The following is a 23,047-nucleotide window of genomic DNA, read 5'->3' on the forward strand; positions in this document are numbered from 1 at the left end:
TGTAAATGGAGATAAGAATATCTACCTCAAAGAGTTGGTATGAGAAGTAAATGAGATAATGCATAGAAAGTGCTGGTACACAGTAGGCACTGGAATAACTAGAGAGCTCTGTGGTGGGCACCACAGGTTGCCTTCCAAACATCACTTCCTCTTCCTCCTTCCTAACAGAACTCCACTTTGGTCCAGGCATCTCCTCCTCCCAGATAAGGTAACCCAGGCTCAGAGAGCTTAAGTGGCATTTCTGAGGTCTCATAACCTAGTATCAGAGGCAGCACTTGAACCCGAGTCTTCTGACTCCCAGCCCATTGTTCTTTGTAATACTTCTCCTTTCTGGAGGAATTAGCACATTTATCCAACACAAGATACCTGGCACTCAGAGGTTCTAAACTATAGTCCGTTTCTCCCCAAGAGCAAGAGACAGAAGCCACATAGACTCGGAAGTGACATACCATCTCTTCGGAGACCAACCCTGATAGAATGCAGAAGGGGACCACATAAGGATGTGAATACCAGGAGGTGATGATCACTGAAGGCATTCTTGGAAGCTGGCTACCACAAGCATCTTAACATTATTATGAAAATAGTTTTGACTTTATGAATTTCCCAAAAGGGCTTGGGGACTCCAAGAGGTCCACAGATCATACTCGGAGATCCACTGACCTTGATAATATAATCTTTCATCAATCTACATGATTTATGCTACTATTTTGAAGATGATTCTCACATCTACCTCTCTTTGCAGATTCATCTCAGTTTGTCAGATCTCACTTTAAAAACGAGTTTGCCAGAGAGACTCAATCTATCCAGTATTTTGCCTCTGCTGATACCAGAGTGAGGATGCTGGAAGAGCAGAGTACTCATCCTCCAGGACAGACCTCATAAACTAAACTGTCATGTGGTCATTCATAATACCTCATCAAGGCCTTTTGCATCTATGGGTTCATCTTAAATTTTCCTAAATCTTTTCAATCTGAACCACCTTCTTTGCTAATCCATTCCACAAATTACCTGTATCAAGTAGTAACTTCTTTCATTTGTCCTAAAAGGCCTCAGCTAACCTGAAACAGGCTTGATTTCTACATGTTAAGACTTGGCAAATACACCCACGTACAATGCATCCAAACACTCACTCTTCATGACTTTGAGACACTAATCTTTGTTCCCTTTCAGAAGAGCGCTAATATTTTTAGCGCATGATACAGCTGTGGTACACCCCCCAGCCCAGTAACATTAGTCCCCTCCTCTGGATGGACATCCTCTTCCACTGTGTTCCTCAAGACCTTAGCTAGCAGAGCTTCAGCACATAGCCTGCATTCAGCTACACTGAAGTTTGTACTCGGACAGGGCAATAGTGTTCCATTTTCCAAAGTTTGTGAAAATTACGCTCAAAGTCCTGTTTGTGCAGTGGACCATGGAGTTATCTATCCAGCTGCCTCCTTCTCTCATTATAGCAGTATACCTCTCCCCTGGCCCTTTCTTCTCCCCCATTCCATGAGGTTCTGGTGCGGCTGCCAATTATACTCCTCCCCCTTCAGTCAAAATGATTAGTCCAAGGAAGGGTAAATATCCAAGATGGGCCTGCCAGGGCCTGGAATTGTTTGCAGGGAAGCCAAACAGGAAGGCCCTTTTGCCTAGTCTAGAGTCAGAGAACTGGAAGAATGAAGGGGAGCTGCCTGCAGCCATGTTTCCTTTTGCTGCATTCAGTAGGTGAAAATATAGCCAAATAAGACCAAAAACGCTAAGAATAAGACAAATACAGCAAGTTTGAGTCTCTGGATTTACTCCTGCCTAAGGCTAGTTCCAACTCCCTTCTTCCCAGTGATATGACTCAAGAATGGCCAGTAGTGTTAGGTTTCTACCACTTATTGATAGGACCCCTCATACAATTGACTCTGTGGGCCAAATTATATGATGAGGGATTTGCTTCCTACAGGAGCATGTGTTGAGAGATAATTCAGTGAAGATCTAGAAAGAGGACTGAGAAGGGGCTGGCCAGAGAAAAGGTAGGCAAACCAAGGAACAGCATTACATAGAAGCAGATAATGGGCTAGTTTTAATTGGCTGATGAGGAAACAGACACTCCCATAGACTTGGCAGGAGTATAAATTGGTATGATACATTTTGGAAGGCAATTTGGCAGTATCTCAAGATTTGAAATGTTCCTGCTCTTTGAGCCAATAATTGTACTCAATGCAGCACTCTTTGTTGTGGTAAAAAGCTGGCAATAACCTCAAATATTTGCATCAACAATAGGGGACTGGTTAAATAAATTATGGAAAAATGTCCAAGTTCTAGTGTTGAGGAAAAAAGTATATGATGATACAAACCATTTATTTATAGATATGTATATTTAGTAACTGCAGAGAAGCTCGGAGGACCATACATTGGTTGGCAGTGATGACCTCTGTTGGGATGACTACAATTATGGAGAACTTTCACTTTCTATGTTTATATGAGCCCGGAATAATTTGAGAGATTAATTTCTGTTTTATTTCTGCTGCTGTAAGAAAAACGCAAGATGATTTTTCCCTCCTTTCACTATTAGTATTAGTACAGCCATGGGTCACTTAACGACAGGGATACATTTTAAGAAATGCGTTGTTAGGCAATTTTATTGTTGTGCAAACATCATAGAGTGTACTTACACAAACTTAGATGGTATAGCTTACTACATACCTAGGCTGTATGGTACCAATCTTATGAGACCACTATCATATATGGGGTCTGTCGTTGACTGAAATGTTATGTGGCTCGTGACTGTATTCTGAGTTCTACGATCTCTGGCCCTGAAGTTTTATTCATTCATTTATTCACTCATTTATTTGATCAATAAAGGATTGAGTGAATGAGTGCCAACTGTGTTAGGCACTCTTCTCGGTGCTGGGCATATAATAGCAAAATAGAATCATTATCCTCATGGATTTTATATCATTGTGAAAACAAGTATCAGACGCTGATGAGTGTTATGGAGAAGCAAAGAGGAAGAGAATGTGGATAGAATGCTGGGGGAGAGACAGTAGGGTCCTATTATATATAAAGTGGTCAGAGAAAGCCTCATTGAGAAGGCAGCATCAAGAGCTAAAGGAAGGGAGGAAGAAAGCCATGCAGCTTGAGGGGAAAAGGTCTTCCAGGCACAGGGGATAGCATACATAAGACCTTAAAGCTGAAGTGTGCTTGATGAGTTTGAGGCCGTAAGGACTGTGTGGCTGGAAGGAACAATGAGAAATGAAGCCCAGGTAAGGGAGAGGGGCACGCAGTGTGCCTATTGGACTTGAGGCCATTGTACCACTGAGCGAGAGGAGAAGCCATTAGAGGGTTTTGGAACAACTTTAAAATGATCGCTCTGGTTGCTCTAAGACTAAAGTACAGGGAGTAAGGGTGGAAGCAGGGAGACCAGTTAGAAAGTGATTGCAATGATACAGGTGAGAGAAAATGGCTGGACTATAGTGGTTGAAGTGTTTGGGTCCTAAACGTATTTTGGAGATGTGGCTGATGGATTTATTGGACAGGATGCAGGGCATGAGTGCCTATGACTGAGGGCCCAGTATTGAGGCTGTCAGACCCCTGGAAGTCTCCCAGGACTAAGGCATAAGCCCACTGAGGGGGATTCCACTGAGTTACCCCCAAAAGGTGGCAGTGTAAACTGGTGCTTTGAGTTGAAGGAGGTGGAGGAGGGCAGAACCAGGGCAGAAAGGGTGGAGGTTTGGGGTTTTCTGTCATGGGACAGACCCATGCACAGTGTGCAGCAGGCTCCACCTCAGAGATGGGAGTGGTTCTAGCCATGGGATGCCAGGGGAGGCTGGATGCCTAGTGCCACAGCCTTGACACACTTGGTTTGGGAGGGGAAAAAAGGACAGACTGCATTTTCACCCACCACAGCAAAAGAAGACTCAGAGCCAGATTTAATTTGATTTAGAAAAAGTGCTGTTATTTCCTGTACTCATGTCTGTGGAGCAAATCAAGACCCATTAGGGCCGGCCCCGTGGCTTAGCGTTTGGGTGCGCGTGCTCTGCTGCTGGCGGCCCGGGTTCGGATCCCGGGTGCGCACCGACGCACCGCTTCTCCGGCCATGCTGAGGCCGTGTCCCACATATAGCAACTGGAAGGATGTGCAACTGTGACATACAACTATCTGCTGGGGCTTTGGGGGAAAAATAAATAAAATTATAAAAAAGACCCATTATACATATTTTATAATGTTTCACTTTTGCTTTAAAGACATATATGCATTATTTTTGTAATCAGAACAGATAAAAACATATTTTACAAAGAATGGTGAAATAGTCCACAACAATCAATTCAGAGAGAGTCATGGAGTTAGCTTATTGAGAAAAGTGTAAGGTAAGAAGTGGTGACTTCAAGGAGCAGGATGAAAGCCAGATGGTACACGAATACAGTGAATAGAAGCCTCATTGGAGAAACTTGGCAAAGGAAGGAAAGAAACAATGAATGGTAAGAACAAACATATGCCACACAATTCCGAATAAAGTTTATTAAATAATATGTACAGCAAATGTAGTAATTCGACACATCTAGTTATCAAATCCACTGCAATAAAGAAAAATAAATGAACGGAAAAATTTGTGTCTGCATAGTACATGCTCTTGGTGTGTAATTTAAATGGCAATACTTTAAATTAATTGGTTATATATAATGTCAGTTATTTTTCTTTCAGAATATAATCCTTTTTGTAGTAATCTGTTCTAGCAATAGGACTTAATACTACTGCAGATAAATAGGACTGAAAAAAAAATCGAAAACACAACAAAAAACTATAACTGAGATAACAGTTACCGTCTCTCCCAGAAAGAATGATTATTTAAAATTTTAACACTTTTCAATGGCTATTTTTGTGCTAAAAATCTGCAGGTGAGTTATTTGGAATTCCTTCATTTAAATAAAAATGCAAAAAACTTCATGACTTCCTTATTTTACCCCCCTTCAGTTCAAATTTTTAAAATTATTTTTCTATACAAAGTAAGTACATGGGCTATACAAAGTTAAATATACATATTTACAGTCCCACTTCTTAAGCATATGATATTTTTCTTTTACTGATCACAGAGAGACTGCAAAAGGTAAGTAGTCAGAGGCCTGCCTTTGCCCAGAAGCATGGCTAGTATATCAAAATGTGTCGCAAGGCATGCGCCAATTAGTTGCACTTGCTATTAATAAACCTGTATAAACATTTCAGCATAAAAATAGGTATTTTATATTACTAAATGTCTGAAGACAAAAGAGCTGTTGGAAACCTTTGTTCCCCATTTTGTCATACGTAGGAAGCTGAAGTTTGATGCAAATTTTAACATATTTTATTAAAGACGGGCAAATTGGTGAGGCATACCTGTGTTTCTGGAGATATACAAATGCGTGAGGCTGGCATCATATGCAAATGTAGCTTTACAAATTGGTTTCATTTTCTAGCTGTATTTAAAGAGGTGTTCAAAATTACCTACTTAACCAAGAAGCGCCCCTCAAAAAACTATTAGATAAGGTTGTGTTAATGGTTTGCATCTAAGAAAGACCAGGAAACACATTAGTCAATACAAGAATTACATTCCAAAATGGGTGAAATGCTGCCGTGCAAAATGCACGTGAAAATGCACATGTACTATATTCCCTCAGAGAGTGAGTCAAAAAAAAAAACAGTGCCCTTGGATGGTGGAGTGGACCTTCCAAAGCTATGAGTCTTATTTAAGAATATCAAGAAGGCCCTTCTGAGGCCGGCCTGGTGGTACAACTGGTTAAGTGCAAGTGCTCCGCTGCGGTGGCCTGGGGTTTGCCGGTTCAGGTCCCAGGCACGCACCAACACGCCACTTGGCAAGCCATGCTGTGGCGGCGTCCCATATAAAGTGAAGGAAGATGGGCACGGATGTTAGCCCAGGGCCAGTCTTCCTCAGCAAAAAAAAAAAAAAAAAGAGGAGGATTGGCAGACGTTAGCACAGGGCTGATCTTCCTCACAAACAAAAAAAGGCCCTTCTACTCAGGAAGCTCCTCCAACCCACCTGCACCCCCACCCCCACCATTAGTGCCACAGCCTTTTCCCTTGGGATTAAGGCTCTGCTCTGTCCTAGTCAAAAACAAACGTCTCTGGGAAGAGGTAACACATTCCTCTTATCAGTCATTTACACTTTAGTGTGAAGGAGTCAGTGGCAGTTTCTTTCCTGAGAGCAGGATGTGCAAGGAGGACAGGGAGAGTGAGGGTACTGTGGCTGCCTGATGGGGGTAGGCATGTGACGGGATCCTAAGATGAGTAGTGGAGGCAGAATCCAAGGCAGAGGCACTGAAGACAAACTTTGCCTACTTATAAAAACTCCAGACTTTGGGACAACTGTCCTGGGGCAATTCTGAGCTACATGCAGAGAGCCAGGGTTCCTGTGCACACCCTACCACCTAGAACTGCTACTCCTATTTGTGATCTTGGACGTGTATTTGTGGGGTGGATGCGAGTTTGAAGACTATGGAAATGGTTCCAAGTATTTCCAGCCATAACTACCCTCAGACAAAGGTTCTTCTAGCACCCTAGTTGCTCAAAAGTGAGCTAACAGAGACAGAAATAGGACAATGCTTTCTAGGATCCCTCCAGGGAAAATTCATCTCTTCCTCTCTCACACCCTTCTTAGCACATATCACAGTCTCTCTTGACTTAGTATTTTTTTGTGAGTCTGTCTCTCCAATCACCTCTGAGTTCCCAGGAGGCAGGGAATGGGTCATTTCTATCTTTATTTCTCCAAGGGGTCTAACAGAGAGGCTGATAAACATCCTTGAATTGGATCGAGTTGTGACTGAACACCCGAGGCGTCACAGGGGTCTCCCTCAGATGTGGCCCCCACAGAGGACAGACCTTCTGAGAGGGGCAGAATCACTGCCTCACAGTTAGGGCCACTGCATATGCACCTTCTGCTCTGAAGAGAAGCCTCACCAGCGTGCATCAGGATTCACAACCCTGGTTACTACATTTGGAGTGGTCCTTGAGCTCGTACGGGCAGTGAAAATGGAGACACAGTGAGTCTCTTCTAAGGCTTGGAGACACGTCTTGCTCACCAGCATCCAGTGTACATCAGTGTATGTTACAGGAATCACTGAATACTATCTTTGGCTGTGAGAATAGGCCTACCAACCCCAAGCTGTCCTGGCCAAAAACAATCCAAAAAAGAAAGGTTAGCAATGGCATCCTGCTAAACGAAACTGTGCTGCCCTGAAGGTGACTATTTATAAAAGCCAGTGATGTGGGAAAGGAGCACACTGCCAGTGACCTCAAGAGCTACGGGGCTTCTTGACTTAATCACTTGGACATACAAATTTGTCTATCCGCCTGGCCACCCGCTCCCATGGGCAAACCTTGTGTGCTTTTCTATCTGAACACCAGGGGCGTCAATGGCAATGCTGCACACAAGCTGAATCCACAGGACGCCTAAATTTTGCCTCCACTTCCCCCCGTACCTCAGCAGGTCCAGTGAAGGACTTGGCTTGGGTAGTTTGGGGCCTCCATCACTGTCTAGGGATGGCCTAGACAGCCCAGATGGATCTCCAGCAGCGTTGGGGGTTCAGTGGGCTCTGGGGCTGCTGGGGATGGAGGCTGGAGGAGTCTGCGTGTACAGCCTTTGGAAAATGGCTGGGGATCTGCTTGGTGCTCCAAGGGCTGCTTCAGGCTAAACGACCCCTTTGAGCCAGAGCTGGTCAAGGCTGGGGCAATAAGAGGCATTGCTGGGCTAACTGCTCCTGGACTGTGCTGCAGGTCAGATTACCCAAGAAGCGGGGAGGAGGGGAAGGCTGGAGTGGCTCCCAGAAGCAGCTAAGTAAATACAGATTTGCCTCATTCCTTTTTGCTCAGCGCATAGTTCAGCCCCGTCTGATACACAGTAAGCTTAGACAGACTCGGATTTTAGACACAACACTTCTCTGTCCTCTCTTTTGCTTCTTACTTTATCCACTACATTAGTTCTCCTACTGACTCAATGTTTAAATAAAGAGACCGGTTTGTGTTTTATGCTTCATCCTCCAGTAAAAATAATCTCTGTGGTTTTCAGTCTTCTTATAGATGCAAAGGCTTTACATAGTTGCCTGGAAAAGTACCAAACTGCCTTGTCCTTCTTGAAGTACCTATAAAAAAACACATACAGACAATGAGAAGATTCACCCATGTGAGTTCAGAGAGAGCCCTTGATAACGGTCCTGGGGCTGCAGAACAGCAAATGGTTTCCCAAGCACTTTCCTCTATCTTATCTCATTTAGGCTGCAAAATAATGCTGGGTGGTAAGCAAGGCAGTTATTTCTAATACTCCCATTCTTTCAGATGAGGAAACCCAGGCTCATAGAGCTTAAGTGATGTTTCTGAGGTCCTACAGCCTCATAAGCATGAGAGACTTTGAACCTAGATCTTCAGACTCCCAGCCCACTGCTCTTTCCAATACTCCTCTTGGGAAGAATGAGCACACATATCCAACATAAGACACCAGCGATTTAGAATTCCTAAACTGTAGGATTTCTAAAAGTCCACTGGATATGACCACATGTCAAAAGGAATGTTTTGATACCTCTCACCAGCCTGTGCCTAAGTCCCAGATTGACTCCCTGTCTTTGTTACCAACCTTATTAGGGTTCCTGTTGAGCCAGGAACATTGCACTATCTGGGAACAAAGCCCTTCCTGGGCAGCTCTACATCCAGAATTGCTAGATCCATAATCTAGTTCCTTCCCTTGGGAGTCTTTCTAAAGCTGGCAGGGGTGAGTGGCAGATATTTGTTGTGTCATCATTACCCTCTTGTTAGCAGACATCACAGTTTGATCATTGCATCCTTTTCCCAATTGGTTTGGATATGGCTTTAGAATCCTCTTGAACACAATAATTTCAAGCAGCCACTACCAGTGGGTTGGAGTTGTTACCTGAAGTGAAACTTCTTTGTGTAAAGCTAAAGACATCTAAAACAACTAGTTGAAACCCTGAGAGGGATGGTCAAGGAGGATGCAGAGAACTGGGATGGTAAGTCCCAGAGATGTGCTTGTATAGCTGGTTAGCACCTCTTCTTATGGATGAGAAAAATGAGCTCTGCTGGGTTATTTTATTCAGTCTGAATGCAAGGCTACTTTTCAAAGTGTTTGAGGAATCCAAAATATTTCCTTTACCTAGCTTCTGGGGATGCCCCCATTAGAGAACTGGCGCCCCTCACCCCATCCCAAGTTCTCTTTAAAAATGTAAATACTCCTGGAAGAGTTCAGCAGCTAATACATACTAGAGCTTCACTCTCTAATATGAAAGCACATGTGGCTACTGAGCACCTGAAACATAGCTAGTCTGAACTGAGCAAGGCTGTTGCTATAAAATATACATCAGATTTTGAAGACTTATGTACAAAAAGAATGTAAAATCTCTAACAATTTTTTATACTGATTACATGTTCAAATGATAATATTTTGAATGCATGGTCTTAATAAAATATATTATTAAAATTAATTTCACTGGTTTCTTTTTCCTTTTTTCAATGTGGCTTCCAGAAAATTTAAAATTTCATACATGGCTTGCATTATGTTTCTACTGGACTGCACTGCACTAGAGTGTCACTGACCTCTCAGGTCTGGTTTTCTTCTGAACAGAACAACTCAAGGCAGTGAGGGCCACAGTTCTGGGGGCCTTGGGAGGATGGGGTAGCTTTCTAAGAGGCTGGTGAGGCCAAGGCAAATCTCTTTGGCTTCTCGTTTCTGCCAAGGCCTTGCTGTTCTCACTACCCTAGCCCTGACATGACTTCACTTTAGCAAAGCTTTTCCAGAGAGAGCACGAAAGAGCTGGTCTTTGAAAAGAAGAAAAAGTTTAAGACCACATGCAGAGGGGAAAACTGAGGCAAAGAGTGAGTCAGTGGCTCCCAACATCTTATTCATCCTGAGCAGAAAGAACACAGGCTTGGGGGAGAAATGGGCTTGAGTTCAAATCCCGGCCCCACCATTCTCTACTGGTGGGGTGACCTTGGGCTAGTTACTTATTGGGCCTTATTGGGCCTCAGTTTTTGAATCTGTGAAACAAGAATAATTCTTGCCTCATGGGCTGTCTGCTGAGAGAACTTCAAAAAGAAAGTATATGCAGCAAGTGTCTGCTTTGTAACAGAATCTCTATAAAGGTTGATCTTTCTCTCCCCCGTTCTATAAAGGTGAATCCTTTGTTTTAATTAAGCAGGTTGCTTTGATTAAACTTATTAGAAGCCTGGAGTGAATAAGGTCATGGAATGTCTACACACATGCTTGAGTTTCGTGGTAGAGACCCAGGCTCAGTCGAATGTTCTTGTGTTGTTTCATAGGAGTTTTAAAAAACAAAATTTCCAAATGTAGAACAGATGTATGCACAATAGAAATACAAACAGAACTCAGTTAAAGAACTGGACAACTGCCCTTCCATGCAGTAGATGTTGGCATATTTAGTTTTAGGTCTAACATTAGTATCATCCACAGTGCCTTGAGAACAAACATAAACTGAGTGGCCCAGCATTCGTAACGGTGGTGCAAGAACTGAGAAGGCTCTTCTTTCTGTGCAGAGAATACTGCTTTTGCATGGCTCATCACTCCTAGTTATTCCTTCAATATGCAACTAGAAAGAAGAGCATGATGAGATCACTTACCAACAAACCATCCGTCATCACATTTTTCCATGACATCAACAATATCTCCATCTCGGAGTTCCAATTCATCATCGTTCTGTGGTATATAGCTATACAGTGCTTGGTAGCTAAGTCTATAAATGAGAACATTGAATATTAAGTGACTCAAACACCGATAGGATTAAATAATGAGTTTTTAAAACCCATTTCAGTTAAATCAACCTTTAGGCAGTGTTTCCTACTCATCAGCAGAGATAAAATTATTTTATTGGCCACTTTTCTAATAACTTAGCATTTGGGGAGATCCATTCAGCATGTGTTAAGTAAATTAAGACTGACAGGGATGGGGAACTTCTGAGAAGCAAGTCATGATTGATCCTTTTATTTAGTTTCATTCGGCCACTGTAGCCAAGCTTTTTTGTCTAGATGCTCCCCCTTTCAAGTTAATCAAGGCTTTTTCTTAACATAGGATAATATATGTAGATTATCAAGGATAATCAGAAGTTACTTAGGTTCAGAGACAAACATTATATTCTGGTTTAATATAATGTTATTATATTAACATTATAATAACATAATTGGAGAGCATAAGGCAACTGTTATATACATAAAGATATAAAAAGTACATTCCAGTTGCCTATTTAGCAAAACTACCTTGAGTTTCTTTACATGTCGACACACATTTCATTAATTGCTTTCAAATGTGGATGTCATTTTTCTAAAACTTTTGAAAGCATTTTGCTTTTTTTTCTATCCCAGTGATGTTTGGGGTCACAATTTTTATTTACTTGCTAGTTGGCCTAAGGCAATCTGGTCTGTGCTGTTCTGTCTGTGCTAACAGCCGCCAGTGGAGAAAGCTGGACTACTTGTGATGAAATCCGATATCTGCTTTGGCAACAAGGAAAAGTTTTGTTTTCATTTATTCCTTTGACAAATACTTAAGAAGCATCTACTATGCACCAAGTTCGCAATTCTGTTTACTCACTATTTTGAAACACAACAGTAGCAGGGAAAACTTTGCAAATGAGCCAATCATCTACCATTTCCAGTAGATGTCAGAGAATTCCAGTGTGTGGGCAAGAGAGACCAGAAACAAGGAAGTGGAGTCAGTTTCCAGAAACAAGAGGTTCATTCTCCTTTGCTAAAACCAAAGGGACAATGTAATTTTACATGTTTATCCAAATGCAGTGATACTTTGATAGACGGATCTGTCTGCCAGAAGGAAGGTCTCTGATGAGGAATTAAGAGATGCAGAGGGATTTCCAGTTGGTAAAGAAATACATTTTTGATGTTTCTGTATTTGCCTGCTATCTCCTACCCAACCTGGACTCCTTAGAATGCCTTATCGCCTTAACTTCCACTGTGGCTGCTTTGCTAGCCTCAGCTCCGGGAAATAAATCCTGACGTCTGCTTCTCTGTTCTCACTCCCAGACAGTGGAGACTGGCTGGAGAAGTCTCATAACCTTGCTCCTTGGGTCCCCCCAACAAGTCAGCTCTAATTGTGAATGGGCCTCATGCTGCTCACGACACTGTTCCATTGAGTCCTACCCCCAGCTCCTCTGCCAATTCTGGTGCCGGACTCGCAGCAGAGGGCCCTTCAGTCTGCCTCTATTTCCTGAGATGAAGCTTGCTGTGGGCAGCACTTTAATTTCCTTCCCCTCTAGGTTTAAGTCTCCATACCTTCACCCTCTCTCCTGCCTGTTTCCATGTGTGAGGAAGGGTCCCTTCTCCTAGCCATGTTGAACTCCCTTCTCTGGGCTATTTCCTTAACTTACATCTTATCTCTTACATCTTTCAACTCGGTCAACTCCTTCTGCTCTGGTACAAATGTGCTTAAGTCTCCGTACCCTAAAATACCTCCCCTGTCTGTGCTACTGCCTTGGTCTACAGCCCCCACTCCTTCCACTCACCATCAAACCAACTCATCAGCCCTTTCTAACGTAGCCTCTGCTCCACCTCTCTAACACTGCTGTTTCAGAGGTCACCAATGATTTTTCCAGTTGCCAGACAGAACACCCGGAGGATATTTCTCATTTCCTACCCTCCTTGGCCTCTCTGAAGCAGGCGGCAGTGCTGACCAAACACTGCTTACTCTGTTCTGCACAAGTGAAGCCACCTAGGTCCTCTCCTGCGTCTCTTGCTGCTCCTTCTCTGGCTGCTACTCTGTTGCTTTAAAAGGATCTATCCTAGGTTCTCTTCTCCCTTTACCCTGTATCTCCTTGGGTAATCTTATACATGTCCACGCACAAAGCACCCACTCTGTCCTAGCTCAGGCCCTCATCACTTATTTGCTGGATTCATACCTCCTAACCAATATCTTTGTCCCCCATCTCTGAAATCCATCCTCCACTCTGTTGCCAGAGTTATCTCCCTAAAACAAAATATAATCAATATGTTCCTCATTTCAAAAACTTTCAGTGGCTCCTGAATGCCTGTAGAATAAAATACAAACTTATTTCAATTGCATCCTGGATTCTATAATACGGTCCCAACCTACTTCTTGAGCCTCATCTCTTTTTCCTCCATGAACTGTAACCTGCAGCCACATGGGCCTTCTCAAAGTTCTCCAAACACACCACCTCCCCAGGCCTTTGCACATGTGGTTTCCTCAGCTGGGAAGACCTTTTACCTCCCTATTCTAGTTCTCAAGTCCAATCTATCTTTCAATGCTCGTTCCAAATCCCCCTTCCTCCGTGAATGGAGTTTACTCCTATGTACTTAAAACACAGGAGATAGCCAATAATTTTTTTTGAATGAAAGGATTGACCCTGTTCATTCATCTCCAGGCAGAATTAACCCCTCCTTCCTCTATATTCCCACAATAGGACTGAACCAGTTAGCACAGCTTTCATTTGCCCTTGTATGGCAGTTAATTCCTTACCTCTCTCTCCTAGTAATCCATGGCCTCCTATCTTTACCTGCCCCCTCTTTTCATGTTGGCTGATGGAAACATGACCTTAACCAGAAATCCTCATAGAAGCTGGCAGTGATTCATTCCTTTCCCCAAATTGCTGCCCCCACAGTCAGTCAATGACCCACTTTCTAAGGCCAACGGCCTGCTACGAACGTGAGAATTGAAGTTCACCAAGTGTACTTACAAATCTTGTGAGGTTTGACTCCTGTCTGGGGTGACTCTTCGCTGCTGGGCTTGAGGTTGCTGAGAAATGATTAAAGATGATTTATTGTCAGATGGGGATACCTTGTGATGAAAGTCAAGGGGATGAGAAACAGTGCTGCAGTAATGAACAGATTTTTCGGCAATGTTTATGATCTCATTGCAAACTGCTTCCTGTGAGGTGGCCCCGAGATATCCAGAAACCCCCATAAAACAGTCAACATGGGGACAAAAAAAAAAAGAAAGAGAGGAAGAGATGTAACATTCCAGACGAAGCACATAAGTCCAGGGAAACAACAGAGTTGAAGATCCAGGTTAAAAAAATAGATATTCCGTAGTGGAGTGCAGGAGGGATCCAGGCGTAAGCATGGAAAAACAGGTAAGATACAGAAGAATTTGGGATTTAGTATGAATATTAAAAAAAAAAAAAAGGAAGCAGCATAAAAGCCTGTAATTAGTGAGTAACTGTTACAAATGGAATAATTTCAGGACAGAAATGCAAGTATGAATCCCCAATCATGCACTAATACATTAATCTAATCCCACATGTAGGCAGAGTAGAAATATTGTTTCTAAATTCCTCTGCTTTTTTTGAGAGGGAAGAGGGTGGCCTAACATCTCTCTCTACTACAATAGCCATATAATTCTAGTAAATCATGGCTCTGTGAGTTAACCAGGCATTACTCCAGTCTAGACTCGAAAAGTCAGTAAGGATTCTCTTTAGAAAAGCTACAGTCTTATTCAACAGGCATCTTACCACATAGCTCTTTTCAGATTCTGTGAGATCAGGTCCTGCTCTCAATGAATGATGAGAAGGCTGTGATCACCAAGCAAATTATAAGGGAGACATTTTAGCAGATGTCACATTGGAAAGGATTCAAAATAAAAGCGTGAGCAAATACACGTACCACACCATAACACTCGATGACACCGGATACTCGAGGCTTACAGCCACCGAGTTTCCACGACAACACGGTGGGTGCACAGGAGAAAATGCAATGTACAGAGTTAGAAGCAAGCATTCAGGAAATGAAATGGGAAGTTGGGAACATGGCTGCAGTGAGGTGAGAATGAACAACACAGGATCCCCTGAGTAGCAGGGAAGAGACATGGAAGGGCTGTCTTAAGGAGCAGTTACGTTTCTCCATAATCACACCCATTAGTCCCTCACTCGCAGCTGACATCTATGGAAGGACTGCTGTACCAAAAACAAGTTTCAGTTATGTGGTTGACTAGGAGCCTTCTCTGGCAAAGCAGGCTCATAAAACTATCAGGTATGCCATATTTCAGTACTTACAAAAACTGAAAAAGAGAATAACGCTTTTGAAAAGATGCTTGGTGATATCTGAAGTATCAAACGAGACTCTTCCCCTAGAAAAATCTGCACATGACACACTCTAGCTATGAAGGAGATGAGTTCAGTTATCTCATAGGGCAGAGCCTGCTTTCATAAATAGGACTGTGTGTCCTGAAACAGTTGTAGAAATGAAACCATCACTCCTCACTCACCAGCTCAGGTACCACATGCTGACATGGAAACACAGGTGAAATCATGGCCAAGCAAACCTGTCTTTTAAATGGGCCTCCCATAGTAGAGGCCAGGCCTTCACTGGAAGGATGTTTAGAATCATATCTCTCAGAGAGGATTCAATTCCAAGCTCTGGAAAGTCTCCCTAAATATATATGTTTGAAGAACAATCCTTGGAGAAATCCTCCAGGTAACCTTCAGTAATAGCAACGAGCCACAGCAACTCCAAGGCCTTCTAGAAGGGCATTCAGAGATCTTTTGTGTATGACTCAGTTGTTTCACAGAGAGGCCTAGAGAAGGTGAGGGCTTCCCCTGAGGTCACACAGTGAGTTAGTGGTAGACTTGTCTCCTGGATTCAACTACTGTCCCACTGGACCTTCTCTTTCATCCTTAGACCATTTCCCACATTATCAAGCGTGCTCACTGATATTATCTTCAGTGAGTCCCACAGAAACCCTAGAGACAGGTAGGACAGTTTATTATCCTGTTTTCTTTTAAAACCCAGAAAGCTGATGCTCAGAGTTTAGTGCATTCCCCAAAGTCACACAGCTAGTGACAGGTAAAGCCGCTAGGCTGACCTTTCCACTCCACCACACCATCCCCTCCTGTTCATCTCCACTGTCAATGTCTTCATCCTTTAGCACACCCGGCAGGACAAACTTCCATCCCAGACATCACGTCTACACTCTTGCCCTTTTGGGAAAAACCCCTTCAGGTTCTCCAAACCCATTCCAAACTGCAATCACTTAAACCAGTCCCCTTGGACTCTGGCAGGAGTGAATAAAGAGACAGAACTGGAACAGAACATTCCTTTACATTTCCAAGACCTACTATGTGGGCTTTCATGTGGCAGAAGAATGAAACTTATTCTGGGCACCCTGAGTGGGCAATACCAACAGGCATATTTTCACTCGATAGAAGGGGAAGCTTTCTAAAAGAGCTGTCCAACCATAGAAGGGGCTGCCTCAAGAGGAAGTGAGTTGTCTACAAACACAGGCATACTTTCACTCGATAGAAGGGGAAGCTTTCTAAAAGAGCTGTCCAACCGTAGAAGGGGCTGCCTCAAGAGGAAGTGAGTTGCCTATCACAGCAGCTGTTCAAGCTGAGACTGTGTTGACTATTACTAGTTGGGATATCATAGAGCAGTGCTCCTAAACTTGAATGTGTGTAGGTATCACCTGGGATCCTGTTAAAATTCAGATTCTGGTTTGACACATCTGGGGTGTGTCCTGAGACTATGCATTTCTCCTTGGTGAAGCTCATCATGCTGGTCCACAGACCAACTTTGAGGAGCAAGAATGTAGAGGACCTCAATTATCTGACACAGATACTTTAGCTGTAGTGTGCCAAGACTGATCTGGGTCACACTTCATGAAAATAAAATTTCTCATAAAGATCAAAATATTTCCAAACTCCAGCCAGTGGTCTAATGACTTCAGGTCCAATGCAGAACAAAGAGGATGTGGACAATCTCTTGACATGATCTCCGCAGCTTACAGAAGCCCCCTAGCATTTTTCAATCAACTTAATCCAAAGAAGTGACTGGAATCGATCATCTAGCAAATATCTGGCACTTAAAGAGGTTAGTGAAACAGATACAGTAAGAAGGACCTGATATTTTACTATTCTTTTCTTTGGTAAAGCACTTTTTTTTTTTTTAGCAGCTTTCAAAGCATATATAGGTCCATCGCTTCATCTGATTCTTGTACTAACCCTTTGACTTGGGGAGGGCAGAAAAAGAAATTTTAGGGCTCAGGGAAGTCTGAAGACTTGCACAAGGTGGCAAAGCCACTGAATGCTGAGCCTTTCAATGTCTGATCACCATACGCCACCTCCCTCTTGAGTCATGATGGGACAGCTGGTGTAACCATAACAGCAACACCCAGCTTCTGCCTCCTCTGAATACAGGCACTGTAACTTCTTGATGACTTTCGCTTTATGTAAAAGGTATGGTGTGAAGTAATAGATACTGTCCAGTCATTAACTCAAGGTTCCACAGTACTGGAAGAGAAACTGATGGGCCAGCTAATACCTTTCTTAGTCTCAGGTCATATTCAAATCAGAGGATAATCATCATCATATCTTTAACATCTGGACAAACTTAACATCTAGTGCAAACTTAACTCATCCCTGAGAGGTAGGGATGACTTGGTCCCTTATTTAACATTCATAGAATAAATTGAAGGAAGAAGGCAAGATAAACATTTATCCTATTAGTGAGAGAGAAGGCAAGATAAACATTTACCCTATTAGTGAGAGAGAAGGCAAGATAAATATTTATCCTATTAGTTAAGATTCAATTTCTTCCTATTTGAAATGCTTTCCTTAGATTTAACTCAAACATCTCATACAGCTGAAATATAAACCAGTTTTTTTTGAAGGGGGGGGTGCCACGAGGTGGACCCTCAGTGGAGATGGAAATCATTAATATCCATCACAGGGATTTGCTCTTCACTGTGAAGATTGCTTACCCTCAGATATTTTTTCCTCTAGACATATGTTTTTTCTTTCCCTAGCCCCATTTTCTAACCATGTACAGCTTTATATATCTCTTCCTCTGAACCTATGCTGTCCACTATGGTAGCCAGTAGCCACATGGATCTACTGAACACTTTAGATGTGGCCAGTATGAAACGTGCTGTAAGTGTAAAAGTACACACTAAATTTCAAAAACTTAGTACAAAATCAAGAATGTAAACTATCTCATTAATAATTCGTATATTGATTATATGTTAAAATGATACTATTTTAGATATATTGGGTTAAATAAAATACATTAAAATTAATTTCAGGGCTGGCCCCGTGGCTTAGCGGTTAAGCGCACACGCTCCGCTGCTGGCAGCCCGGGTTCCAATCCCAGGCACGCACCGACGCACCCCTTCTCTGGCCATGCTGAGGCCGCGTCCCACATACAGCAACTAGAAGGATGTGCAGCTATGACATAGAACTATCTACTGGGGCTTTGGGGGAAAAAATAAATAAATAAATAAAATTATAAAAAAAATTAATTTCACCTATTCCATTTTACCAGCAGAAAATTTAAAATTACATACGTGGCTCATATTATAGTCCTCCTGAACAGTGTTCCTTTAACCCTCCCCAGGTCCTCAGGGTCTGCCCTTATTTCAGCCTAAAAGTTGATACAAGTTATAACCAGGACATCATCCAGGGTTAAGAATAAAGGGAGTATTATCTTACACTAAGTACATTTTGGACCATTGCAGTTTTTCACCTTTAGAAAAACAGCAATCAGCCCAACACACACACACACACACACACGCACGCACGTGCACACGCACGCAGCACTCCCCTCTCTCCTCCCCTCCCCCTGTCAACAGTAAGCAGATAACTGTCCCTGATCTAGAAACTGCTTTTCTTCCATATTTGTAGACATACACGCAAGTCGCCCCTCTTGGCCGGGAGCCCTTGTTTCATTCTCCCCAGCAAGCAATTCTGCATGCGTCCTTGCTCTGTTGCCCTTCAGTTCACAGAAGTCCCTCAGAAATCTGATCCTAGCCTCCCTGGGGCTGTTAATCCCTCTGGATCCACAAAACACCTGGTGCTACTGCATAGTTACTAAGTGTCCTCTTCCAGTTTAGGGTGTGTGCCAAAGCCTTGAAACCCAAAATAAATTGTCCACAGGCTATTAAGAACAGCAGGAAGTCCTGGAGATGTGGGCAGGATAGAGGAACTCAACCTCAGCATGGCCCCAAACCCCTCTAGAAATATCACGAGTCTCTCAGAGATGGCTTTCCTCTACTCATCTCATATCCCGTATCTTCTCATCTCCTCAGACCCCACCCCACCTTTCTAGTCACCCACACTGGCCCTCCCAGGGGTACACTGGACTGGGAGTGAGAAAATCTGGGTTCCAGGCCAGGCTCTGACACTAACTTATTGTCTTTTGAGCAAAATGCTTAACTTCTTTAGACTTCAAATTCTTAGTAAAATAAGAGGATTGGACACGATTTACATAAATGTCCTTAGGGCTCTAACATTCTGATTGGAGTATGTGCATCCTATGAATTGAGAACTAAGACTGGGCAGAGCTGACTTGGCTTAAGGGAGGCAGCATCCCCATTCATTGCCCACTGAAAACTGGATGGAGGAGGGCTTTCTACTGTAACCTCCAGAAGTGGATGGAAAGCTCACTTCTGGTAGCGTGGGAGGTCAGGGGCTGCCCCAGATGCTAATAGATTTGCAGCTCCTGAAACAGCACGGGCAAACTCGGCCAGAGGAGTCAGAAGACCTGAACGATGTGGGCTCCTGGGTTTCCACTATAGGAAACCTCCACAGGACCCTCAACACAGTCTCGGACTCCACTAAGTTCTCCTCTTGAGTTTATTGAGAAAAAGATCCCAGGTTGAACGTAATTAATTACAACCAATTAGTTCAACTGCTTACCACCTACACTTAATCTCCTTGCAGTTCACTCCATAGATAACACATTAGCTTTGTTGTAATTTGAACCTGATTACAACACTTAAACTCTCAGCCTTCTCATCACAGTCTGTAGCGTGGTCTTCAGTTTCTTTCCTAAAACAAGCAAAGGAGTAATGGCAAATGTGTACTCAAGTATGAAGAAACCAAAAGCTTTCCAGCAAGATGCCTTTGTACTCAGGGTGGGAGAGAATAAGGAGGAGGACTAATTTGCAAAGTATAATTTCTGAATTTTCTCAACTCTGGATTTGTGTAACCCAAAGTAACAGGATTCTCCCATTTTCTACTTTCTTCTCTTTTTTCCTCCCATCTTCCTCTCTTAGGTAGAATCGGGTAAGGAGGATAAACTAAACTACTTTTGTTTCTTTTCCCTGTTAATCTCAGTATCACACAACAGGTATTTATTGAGTTCTAACTACGTGCTCTGTGCTAGCTGCTTTCATCTCCATGATATCTCGTTTAATCCTCATAATAACTCAATAAGATGGTCACCATTGACCTCATCTTACAAAACTGAAACCCAACACATCCAAGTTGGGAATTGAAAAGGCAGAATTTGAACACTAGTCTCTCTGACTCCAAGTCCCGTGCATTCCCCTACACCCTGCTCTTCCGGGCTTGCGCTCTGCCAGAGGGAGATATCAGAATGGTTGGAAAGATGTGCTGATCAAGAGGTCACCTTAACTTGCCCGGTATTCTGCAGCTGGCATTAGGGTTTCTACTGACATCTACCATTTCTCCTAACACCTTGTCAGGGGTGGACACTTCAACTTGGGATCTGAGTTCCCTTCCTTAGGTATTAAGAGAATACCTGCTGGTTATTTTTATAAGAACTGCAGCCAATGTCTCTCCCATCCTGTAAATTGTTAAATACCCTCTGTATTTATTTAGAGATTTCCCTTCTGAGTGAGTCAAAGGAAAATGTTTCCCATTTTCACTTGGCTATCAACATTTTTAATTTCCTTTTTGTTCTCACAAGTTGCATCACATGCTTTCTCTTCTATTTCTGATTTCCACGCTCACATCAGGTCTATGCCTTTGTTCTTGTCTTTCTGGGAACTAACCTACTTTCCATGCGGTAAGGGACATTCCCTCGAAGTCACCAAAGCACATCTTTCTGTCGTCAGTTGAGTAGCTTTCCTTCCTCTCAGGCTGTAGACTAGTTTGTTGTGTTTCTCAGATGCACACTTTGAGGACACATAGCTTTCCTGAATACTTTTGTTTTAAACTTTGTGCCCTCAAATTTTATTGTTTGACTGGCTTCCTTCCCTTTGGGAAACAAAGTGACACCATTAAAGTGGTGTCACTTTTCCCAGGCCTCAGTTTTGTCAGCTCATCATAAAAGTCAAGCAGATTGGAGGTTCTTAACCTGAGGGTCCATGCATTCGTGGGGAGATTTCAGATGGACTCAAGTGTGAATCTCTTCATCTTTTATGCAAAATTGTGTGCGTGCCACCTTCTTCCTCAAACTGCTGGCCTAGAGGGCTCTGCTGACCTCAGATTCTCAAAGATTCCGTGATTCAGAAAATGTTGGAGTAGATGATCTTTAAAGATTCTTTTTAATTCAGATATTCTAGGAGGCTCTCTCATCAACTGTAGGGACTCAAAAACCAAGGCTGGATGCCACTCAGCAAACTGCTATCTTGGAGAAGCTCAGTAAATATGTGATGATACTGATGGAGATCCCAAAATACGCCTCCCCTTTCCTTTCTTGATTAATTGTTCTAAACCTTCTTGGCCAAAATTACATCCAACAAAATCCAAGAACTTGGTTGATGGTTCTGAATTCTTGGGCATTTTGTATGTATGTTTTTGTCCAATTAGTTAAGTTGTCTCTCAAATAATAAAAGGAAAATCTTTCATTTTTTAATTCAGAAGGTACGCAGGTCTTTAATAAACGTACTTAAAATTTTGTATTTGTTCTTCTATCTCCTTTCAACTGAAATTCACACAGGATTTTTAGCTGATCATTGAATATCAAAGCTAGAAAGAACTTCACTTCTCTTGTCTGAATCTCTTGTTTATGGACACAGAGGTTGCCAGAGAAGGGAAGTGACTCCTCCAAAGACACAGGAGGCTGATGGCAGAGCTGGAGCTGGAACTCAGGTATCCTGACATTCAATGTGGTGCTCTTCCCACCCAATCCTGGGTTCCCCTGGACACCCCCTGCACTTCATTCACCCCTTCTGCTATTCAGAGAACACACATCTAAAAACATGAGCAACCAACACAACATGATATCAGTTTGGGAGTCTACAAAGGAGTGAAAAGTCAAACCCTTTCACAAGTGTTCACACATCCTGCAGAGTGGGGGGCAGCAGGGTGGCTGGACAGGTCACTAAGGGGAAGAAAAGCAGCGAAACTGGGATTTAGCACCAAATAGGGAAGTTTGACAATGGGTTCGTAAGGGTCACGTGACTGTGAGGAAGATGACTGGCACGTTGTTAGGAGGTGCTAGTGAATATCCGCGCAGCACCAACAAGCCCCTCCAAGCTTTGCTCCCAGCCCCTTCTCCAGACCACCCCCGCTTCTATCCCCCTGCAGATCCCCTAAGCCTCACCCAAACCAGAAGCCCACCATTCCCCACCCCTCTTCTCGTTCCTACCTCTGGGCCCTGGCTGGGCTATTTGCTTTCCTTGAATGCTGCCCCCTTGACTGTTTACCTATTGCAAAACTCCCTGTTCTTTAAGCCTCAGATCAAATGCCACTTTTCTCATGAAGTTTTTCCAGACAGCCACCTTCCCTCTCCTGCTGCTTAGTATTTCTCCCCATCTTGAACTTTCAGAGTGAACTGTCTGTGACTCTCCTTCCCTGTCTGCATTATAATTATTTGTGAACACGTCTTATGCCCCCAGTGGAGGTCATACACTCCTTTAGTTGGGGTCAATCCCTTTTTATCTTCACTCAACAAATATTTGAGACCTTCCATATAGCAGGTGTCATAGTCCCTGACTTTAGGGCACTAATACTCTAATGGTGACACAGACAAGCAAAAGGGTGAATACAATACAGCTGAGACATGCCCCCCTAGGTCAGGTGCAAGGGCCTGTGGAAGCACAAAGTTGGAGCACTTAATCCAGTCTTGCAGGGGTAGTGCAAATTATCAGGAAGGGCTTCCTGGAGGAAGGGCTTCCTGGAGGAAGGGCTTCCTGGAGGAAGGGCTTCCTGGAGGAAGGGCTTCCTGGAAGAAGTAACATCTAAGTGGAGAAGTGAAGGACAGGTGGGAATTATCCAGACAAACAAGCAGGGGAGGTTTTGGAAGATGAGGCTGGCTTGCTGTCTAAATGGCCAGATCACGTGGGTCCTTCACAGCCCTTGAAGGAGGAAAGACTCTCCTGAGAGCAACGGGAGGCCCCCGATGATGTTCATCCCTCTCTATC

The 23,047-nt window shown here is 43.2% G+C and overlaps 1 protein-coding gene across 14 annotated transcripts in view; it reads right to left on the bottom strand.

The window, feature by feature from the left end:
* Window positions 1-4,466: 4,466 nt before the first annotated feature.
* The window catches only part of SORBS1 (sorbin and SH3 domain containing 1), a 219,596-nt gene continuing 201,015 nt past the window's right edge, over window positions 4,467-23,047 (bottom strand). For 7 of the 14 annotated variants that reach the window (XM_087432324.1, XM_087432323.1, XM_087432326.1 and 4 more), the window contains 3 exons: window positions 13,683-13,741; window positions 10,606-10,718; window positions 4,467-8,102 (listed from right to left, as the gene is read on the bottom strand). In XM_087432324.1, coding sequence (XP_087288450.1) covers window positions 8,035-8,102; window positions 10,606-10,718; window positions 13,683-13,741 — 240 coding nt within the window. In that variant the 3' untranslated portion in view covers window positions 4,467-8,034. Of the gene's footprint in view, window positions 8,103-10,605; window positions 10,719-13,682; window positions 13,874-14,456; window positions 14,517-23,047 lie in introns of all 14 variants that reach the window. The other 7 variants (XM_087432317.1, XM_087432319.1, XM_087432318.1 and 4 more) reach the window with 2 other exon arrangements.

Source organism: Ceratotherium simum, chromosome 6 (assembly GCF_057802395.1).
Source record: "Ceratotherium simum simum isolate JZ-2026a chromosome 6, ASM5780239v1, whole genome shotgun sequence".
In the NCBI taxonomy this organism is placed as follows: Eukaryota; Metazoa; Chordata; class Mammalia; order Perissodactyla; family Rhinocerotidae; genus Ceratotherium; species Ceratotherium simum.